At 35.0% G+C, this 8,571-nt stretch overlaps 1 protein-coding gene across 1 annotated transcript; it reads left to right on the forward strand.

The window, feature by feature from the left end:
* The first annotated feature begins 451 nt into the window (after positions 1-451).
* Positions 452-1,759, forward strand: LOC135125713 (uncharacterized protein K02A2.6-like). Its single transcript, XM_064051372.1, has 3 exons — positions 452-469; positions 529-886; positions 1,617-1,759. Exons 1-3 carry the CDS (start codon positions 452-454, stop codon positions 1,757-1,759), a joined length of 519 nt encoding a protein of 172 aa, XP_063907442.1.
* The last annotated feature ends 6,812 nt before the right edge of the window (positions 1,760-8,571 follow it).

Below are 8,571 nucleotides of genomic sequence, written 5' to 3' on the forward strand. Positions count from 1 at the left end.
GTGTGATACCGGCAGTCCACTCAGCATCATTTCAAAGAAAATCTTCGATGCATTGAATCTTAAAGTGACTCTTCGAAGTACAAACATTCAATTTCGTTCCTATACAAAACAAATATTTAAACCTCTGGGTTACATACGAATACCTGTTACATATAAAAAGAAGAAGTTCATGGGTGATTTATTTGTCGTTTCTGATTATGGTACAACCATTATGGGAAGAAGATGGATTCGAAACCTACAGATAAGTTTTCATGACTTTTATTCTATTTCTACTTATCAACCATCAATGTCAGAAATTTTCAATCAATTCAGCGACGTTTTTCAACCAAAAGTTGGTGAAATACCAAACTTTCAATAAAGAGCAACACTCTTCGAATTAATGCACAACCAATTTTTATAAAGCCTCACCGAGCACCTTACGCTCTCCAAGAGAAAGTTGAACAGGAATTAGATGACTGAGAAAATCAAGGTATTATTAAGAAAACTGATCACTCCGAGTGGGGAACAGCTTTGGTTATTGTGCCGAAGAAGAATGGTGACATTAGACTGTGTGCTGATTACAAAGTAACTATCAACAATCAACTTCAAGATAAACGTTATCCTATTCCCAGAATAGAAGATATTTTCAATAAAATGAAAAATGGTAAATGTTTCTGTACATTAGACGTCTTCGAAGCATATTTACATGTTGATGATGAAAGTCCACGATTACAAACAATTTCAACTCATCGAGGTACCTATTTAGCTAAACGACTCTTCTGTGGTACCAAAACGGCTCCAAATGAATTTCATAAAGTCATCGATCAAATTGTTCACAATTTAGAAGATACCACAGCGTATTTTGATAATACTCGTATAATGGTCCAAGGTTCTTCTATTAAAGAATGTAAATTTCGTTTAATTAAAGTTCTTGAACGATTACGTAAATATAATTTGCATCTGAATCGAGAAAAATGTCAATTTTTCAAGAAGAGAATTCAATTTTTGGGTCATGTCATTTCAGAAAAAGGACTCAAAAAATCTGAGGATAAAATCAAAGCGATCATAGAAGCACCAAGGCCGAACTCTTTAGAAGAACTTCAACGTTTTCTTGGAATGGTGATGTATTATACAAAATGTATTTCCAATGAATCGAGCATGTTATATCCATTAAACCGTCTGTTGAGAAAAGACACAAATCTTAAACTACCGTATTTTAGAAAAATGTCTAATTTGTCATGGAAATTTTAAAGAAGATTAGGATCCCCGATTATTCAAAATATGTAAAATTTATTTTCCTAAAACGTGCCCAAAGCACTTATTTTAGGGCCCCACAGGTGACAGAGAAACAGACACGAACGAACGGGGACGAGAAAGCTGCATTCTGGTATTCTTCGATCTGTGGAATGCAAACTAAATGTAAACCTATAGACACTTGTCAAAACGACTTGCTCGGGAAGAAAATATTGGCATTAATAAATTATTTGCATTCTTTCTAAATAAAATTAGTGAATTATATTCACCAATAAGCTTACAGAAACTGTATATTATTTCTAATACACATACTGTTACTGACTGACGTAGCAAAATACACAGTATATATAAGTGGTGAATCTAAAAAACGCTTTCAATTTCAGCTCAGCCCACCCAAAACGTAACTAGCCCTGCAAGGATCCAGACTAGAAGACGCGGCATCAAGCAGTGCTCATCCTCGCAAGGAAAATTGTTATTTATCCGCGTCTCATTGTTCATACGCTATCTGATTGAAATGGGGATGTGATTACGTGAGGGCGTTGTTCTTTACCGTCGTGATTTGTCGTCTGGAGCAATTAAAGGCCTCGTTTTTACAGCCACCTACAGGTTTCATATATTTCTCCTTCGGCCGTCCCCTAGAGACCGAGTCGACGATTTCGCATCATCAGGAGGAGGAGAAAAAATGATACGAATGTCTCCCGTTATTATTTACAGACTTCATTAACCGTAATGCGGCTTTATTCTGCTCGGCCGACCCGGTACATTATTCAATTTTGGGCACCAGCGAAGAGATGAATTGTGAGGAGGGCAGCGCCGGACTATTTTTATATCGCGGATGTATGTACGTATGTAGATACGCGTTGCATATGTATGATAAGCGTACAGTTTCGTCCTTTGTAAAGCTCTCACATCCCCTCGCTTTGGATGGATGCGGGGTGCAAGTTTTCCACCAGGGTTGTGACGAGTGCGCGGATTGACGGGATAATTGGGTCAATCGCGGTAAACAGGATGCTCGGTGAAGAACGAAATTGGATTACAATGTTTTTTTTTAATATACAGAGTGAAAATAGAGAGGCAAAAAGCAAAAGCACTCTTCCAATGCAAATTAGAAGTTGAGTTCTTCACTGATCAGACTGTATTCGGCATCTTTAAAAAATATTGTTTGAACGAAACTATACATTTTGTTATGTTTTTTTTTTCCTAAAATTTTTTCATATAAATATTCAACATTTCGCAGGTAATAAATAGAGAAAATGCAATTTCTTCTGGCTTCCTTCTGTCTGTCTATGTTTGCCGCCTATCATTTGTAGCATTCTACTTTTTTCCATGCAAAAGCTTCCATCGGTTTTTCATTAAGGATGTCAAAATGGAAAATATTCTCCGAACCAACAATTTTATTTTGAAACTTTAGTAATCCTTTAAAACTCCCTGGAAATAATAAAATACCAACCAAAGTTCTTGACAAAATCGGTGATGTCACTTAAATTAGTGTTAATTAAATCCCACTTGCATTGTCCTGCTCAACATGCTTCTGTGCTTAGTAGGCTACTTCTATTTTGATATGCGAGATATGGAAAATTTTGTTAAAAATTTATTTTGAACTAGCAACTATTCTGTCACTCAACGTGATTTGATACCGCAGAATATCAAATGATAGAATGTGTTTTTTTTTTCATTGTGCGTCGACTACAATTATTATTGGTAAGCTTTCCCTGACTTATAATTTTAGATTTTTAAACTGTCTATAAAACACTAGTTGTCTTAATAGAAAATAGCTATTAAGACAACTAGTGTTTTATAGACAGTTTAAAAATCAAGATCGTAGTTAATATAGAGCGAGATTTTTAAACTATAAAACACGTGTTGGCTTCAAGATTTTTTCAAACACTAACAGTAATTCATCAACTCCTTTTTGATCAATTCATTACTACAAATTTTGCCAAATCATTTGTGAAGCTTCATAGTATCATAGTAAGATTGCTGTGTATTGTAACTATGACAAGTAAACAAATTTTGAAAAAAACAATTTTCATCATCAAAATGTGCGAAAACGTTCCGGAAGAAATTGCGAAAAAGGGAAAAGAATTGCGAAGCAATTTGTTACCCTTAAAGTCAAAAAATGCATACGAGAAAGTATATGTTTCGTTCCAAAACTGGAAAAATAAAAACCGCGTCAAGGAAGTAACCGAAGATGTTATCTTGGCTTTTTTGGACATGAGAGTGAGTACATATTTAGTAAAATTCATAAAATTAAATTATTTAACAATTACATTCGCAAAAGTTGTCACCTTGTTCTTTATGGCCAGAATATTCAATGTTAAAGGCCACTCTAAAGGCAAAAGAAAACATAGATATGTATTGAAAAATTTGGTGCTGTTATTTCGTATATAAAAAATTAAATGTTGGTTATTGTGGCAAAAAATCCAACGTTCTGACGCGAGAAGAAATCAAAACTTTCTTGCAAGAAGCTGATGACGGAGAATATTTATTCGAGAAGGTAAGAATTACTTAATAAGAAGAATTTTGTATACATATGAAATCGTGTAGGTTGCTTTAATCTTTGGAATTGCCGGAGCATGCAGAAAGGCCGAATTGTGTGCTGAGATTTGACGATATACAAGATTGTGGTAATGTTCTGAATATTGTTATAACTGACAGTAAAACCCACAAAGAAAGAAGATTCAGTGTAGTTAATGAAGGCTTTGGTGTTAATACCATTGATTTGAATAGACGTTATGTTGCTTTACGACCCACAAATTCACCATTGAGGTTTTTTTTACACTATTATAAAGGTAAATGTACTCGCCAAAATGTAGGAATTAACACCTTTGGAAAAATTCCCAGAAAAATTGGAACTTTCCTCATACTGGAAAATCCAGCTAAATACACAGGTGATTCTTTTCGCCGCAGTTCGGCAACTCTCCTGGTTAACGCAGGTATTGTAATGATTACCTTTATTCTTCAAAGTAACTTTATATTCAATGCAGGCGGAGACATTACTTCGTTGAAGAGGCATAGCGGGTGGGAATCGACCAAGGTGGCAGAATCTTACATACAAGAATCTTTTGGAGAAAGAGTGAAAATTGCTCAAAAAGTTTTTGGAAATGAAAAGCTGGCACCGAATGAATTAGTTGACAACGAAATCGTTATGGACAAGCCCACGAACCTAAGTTATAGTGAAGCGTGTGGCAGTTCCAGTTCTAGCTCTAGTACTAGCAAGAACACCGCTCAAAATGTTTATTTTAATAATTGTACTTTTAACTTTGGTGATAATTATTGTAAAGATTCGAAATAAAAAACTTGAAATATGCGAAATCGTATTTTAAGAAGCTATAAGATACGTTGCCATTGACAGCGTACTTTAAGAGAACAACGTTATTTTAAATCAAAGTTAACATAGGAGTTCTTAATAACCATAGAAACAGTATAAGATGTTAGTGTTTGAAAAATAATCTTATAGGTCAATTTTATTTCTTAAAATGACACTTGTTCCCGTAATCTGTTTTCTGTAACCAGTCGTTTTCGTAAAGTGACGTCGTCAACGATTTTTTTAGACAGCAACCCCAACTTTTTCTTTCGGATTCTAATAATTCTTTTTATTGGTTAAATCCTATTAAGTAGCAAAAACAAAAATGCGAATTATTGATTCAATAAAACTACCGTTAAATTGTCATCCACCAACCATCTAACACATACCAGCACATTTGTAAACACTTATTGTACGTCCAATGGTATCTGGAATAAACTGCCCATTTCTATTCGAATTCGGTTTTTGAGATCACCCCAGTTGTTTGGTTAGTTAATCTAGAGTCTAGACCTTAGATTTTAAAGATCCCCACAAAACAAATCAAGGCGCGTCAAATCTGGCAAACGAACCAGTCATTCAAACAGTGTTGAATTTTTACTTCCCACACGTAAGCGAAGAAAGTATTGTAGTAGGGTCCATCAAGCGACTGACTACTTTCATGTTTACATGACCCATAAATACGAAAAAATCGTCTGGCGTTTCCATCTGTTTGTTGTCTATCTGTGTCAATTTTTATTAGACACAATCTCGAAAATTATTGCACCGATTGTTGTTAAATTTTGTTTACACGTATATTAGGAAATTACTTAGGTGGTAAAAACGGTAACCCCACCAACAATTTGATGATGTTATAATAAATTTTACGAGTAACATCGGCCATCAACCTCTGTGTCGGAGTGATTAATAGGTGGACACCTAGACTTGCGGTCGCGCGTTCGATCCCGACGTTAGCTCTCTATGTATTCATTTATTTTTTTATTTTCTAAGGCTGTGATTAGTATTATCTATACTTTTTTATTCACCATCACTATAACAATAAAGCTATTGTTGACTTTTTAAGGGCACAAAGCAATACATTGTTAGATTGTTAGCCGTCCACAAGTATAAACAGAACTCAATAGAGGTTGCCCATTGTATTTATTAAAAATGTTTCAAACATTTAGACGAAGTCTTCATAACAGGAGTACTTTTTATTGCTAAATTAAGTTAATCTTTGTGGTAATTATCTGCAAATATGCTAAAAAACTCTTTCAGATTCAATGCTTTTTTTTCTTTTTCTAGAACACCAATCCATGTAAATTTTGTACGCCTTGTTATAGCTACTTCAATTTACTTTTGTTCTTCCAATGACAAAGTTAGTGAGTAATGTGGCTTACTTATAAAAATATATCTGTATTTTGTGAAAGATTTTCGAAACTAGAGCCTTTGAAATAATACGTAGATATCATTGTGATTGTGAATAGAAGTGAATCCTAACTTCGTGAAATGGATGATTCCAATTTCGCAAAAATAAAAAAAATGGGGCATAGCTCACAATAAGATTTTTGCACTGTGTAAAGTTCATGTTCCTAAGTGGTAGCAATGTCTTGAAAAAATTATTTGAAATTAAACACTGATAGTGTTTCTTGATCTATCATAACTACCACAATGAATGGCACAGAACGACTAAAATTAAGAACCGAAAAAGCGGCGCATTGATAAGGAACGTGCAAAAACATGTAAGGGCCAGTCATGTATCAGTTGGTGACAGTCGTGTGTTCGGTTAACGTCTTTGACAATGGTGAACATCTACATCAGTGGTACAGCATCTCCGACATAATGGTACCTACAAGCCTTAAACTCACGATCGAAAGAATACTACAAGACGAAGAACAAATTTTGGAACGCGTCGAAAAAGACCCCGCCATCAGCACTCGCCGACTTGCAGCTGAAGTTGAAGTTTCACAGATTCTAGTGCACCATACATTAAAAGGACAAGACTTACATCCACACCACGTTCAAAAAGTGCAAGCTTTGGAGTACGCTGATTTTCCATGTCCTGTTGTTACAGCAATGTCGTGCACGCCCTGACTTAAATTACATTCTGTTTACGCAGGATTCACTCGTAATGCTGTTTTCAACAGCCTGGTCCCATGAAAATGCACACGCTCGTCAAGAAGTACGATTTCAACGACGGTTTTCCATAAATGTGTGGGCCGGTATCGGATGGATGAAACAGTGTCCAGAAACTATCGAATTGCTTCAATGAATGGAACTTCGGCAGTTTTTTTAGGTATCCGTGCAAACATGTTGCGACGTGCTGAAGCCTGTACTGCTAGTTGCTCATATTTTTGTTCTAATGTGAAATGACAATGTGAAATCGTTATGGCAAGAACCAAACATCCGTCGGAATAAAAAGTCGATCACAGTGAAGCATTACCAAAAATCGGTCCTGAGAATCACCATTTGTTTCTACAACGTATTGACCTATAACCATGAATGGATTCATGAATGAACGAAGGGAACTAGCAAAAGGTCGGTTTTACTGTTTAAGAGATGGGTCGGTGGCATCGCATCAAGGATGGTGCATGGGGGTTTCGCCCCATTCGACTTGTAATTTGTTTTTCCGGAAATCGTCATTGAAACAACATTTCCCTGCGTATCTACGAGCAGGAAAATTTAATTTTCTGGACTAGTAATCTAAAGACTTTACAAGATACTTTAAAAAAGAACAATTTATTCAAAACAACTAATTATAAACATTAATATGAATTGTGGAACTTGTTATGTTTGAAATATTGGTTCCCGATAGTGAACCTCAAATTTCCTGTAAAAGTCCCAGTTGAAATTTTAACATAGAATACATGCTCCAAAGACTTGAGGGTTTCTGCAAACCTGCTTTTTCCGAAAAGGGTAAAACTTTCGTAAACATTTACTTCCTTGTCATTAGGTCATTACCAATAGCTTGCACAGATTGTTTTCAGCAAAAGATATAGAGAAAACATGAATCTTACATGTCTTTTTCACAACCGAGGAATTTGGTTAAGTATTAACAAGACACACACTGACGTTTTTTGTACTAAATTTTTCGGGAAATCGGTAATAAAAGACGAAATTTACAAATTTTAGAAACATTTTTTACAAATTCCACAAAAATCAGGTTTGTAAATTATGTTGACAACTATAGTTACAAAGTAAACAACATCGAAAAAATATCATCAACGTCGTGCGTGTATTGTGAACACAGTAAACACTAAAATTGTGTTTCCTTTTACTTCCCGAACGTGAGCAAAGGAAGTATTGTAATCGAGTCCGTCGGCCGACTCTCTACTTTTGCATTTTCTCGACCTATCATGACCTCGTTTGTCTCTCCGTCTGTCTGTCCATCCGTCCGTCTGTCTGTCCGTCTGTCCGTCTGTCTGACGTCCCGGATTTTTATTAGACAGATAATCTCCAGAAGTACTGGGCCGATTGTTGTCAAATTTTGTATTTACATTAGGTATATCATGCAGATGGTAAGACGCTAACCAAAATTTGTCTAATCATCCCCATTACTAATGTGATGACGCCACTTCAAAATTGTACATAGTAATTCGGTCTTAAATTGTATCAAATAACATTGTCTTACACATGTAGTTTATGACTCCGAATTGAGATTTTACCCGAAACGTCGAGATTTTTGGAAAAAAAATCAAAAAGGAAACAACATTTTGACATATAATTTGGAATCTACAAAACCGAATGCTTTGAAATCTTGCAGATGGTTTACAGTTACGATAAGCATAATAAAATTTTAATCACAATATACTTACTTATCCCCTCCAAAAAATTGATGACATCAGCTCAAAAGTTTGCCGAATAAATCCTATCTAAAATGTACCAAATATGATGAGTCTGTACTTCTGATTTATCACTACATTCATATTTTTTGAATTTGCATTTATAGGGTGACTCAGAAATATTAACAAATGCGTGAATTTATTTTATTGATTTAATCAGGAACTACAAAACCGAATGATTTGAAATCTTGGAGATGTTTTAAATTTATCATA

Source organism: Zophobas morio, unplaced genomic scaffold, assembly GCF_036711695.1.
Source record: "Zophobas morio isolate AGI-343-1 ecotype UQ-CSIRO unplaced genomic scaffold, CSIRO_AGI_Zmor_V1 ptg000009l, whole genome shotgun sequence".
In the NCBI taxonomy this organism is placed as follows: domain Eukaryota; kingdom Metazoa; phylum Arthropoda; class Insecta; order Coleoptera; family Tenebrionidae; genus Zophobas; species Zophobas morio.

Bases quoted from the DNA above. Each gene is read 5' to 3' on its own strand.
- LOC135125713 (XM_064051372.1), top strand. The intron at 887-1,616 runs GTAAATTTCGTT...TTTCAATTTCAG, and splicing joins AGGTTCTTCTATTAAAGAAT to CTCAGCCCACCCAAAACGTA.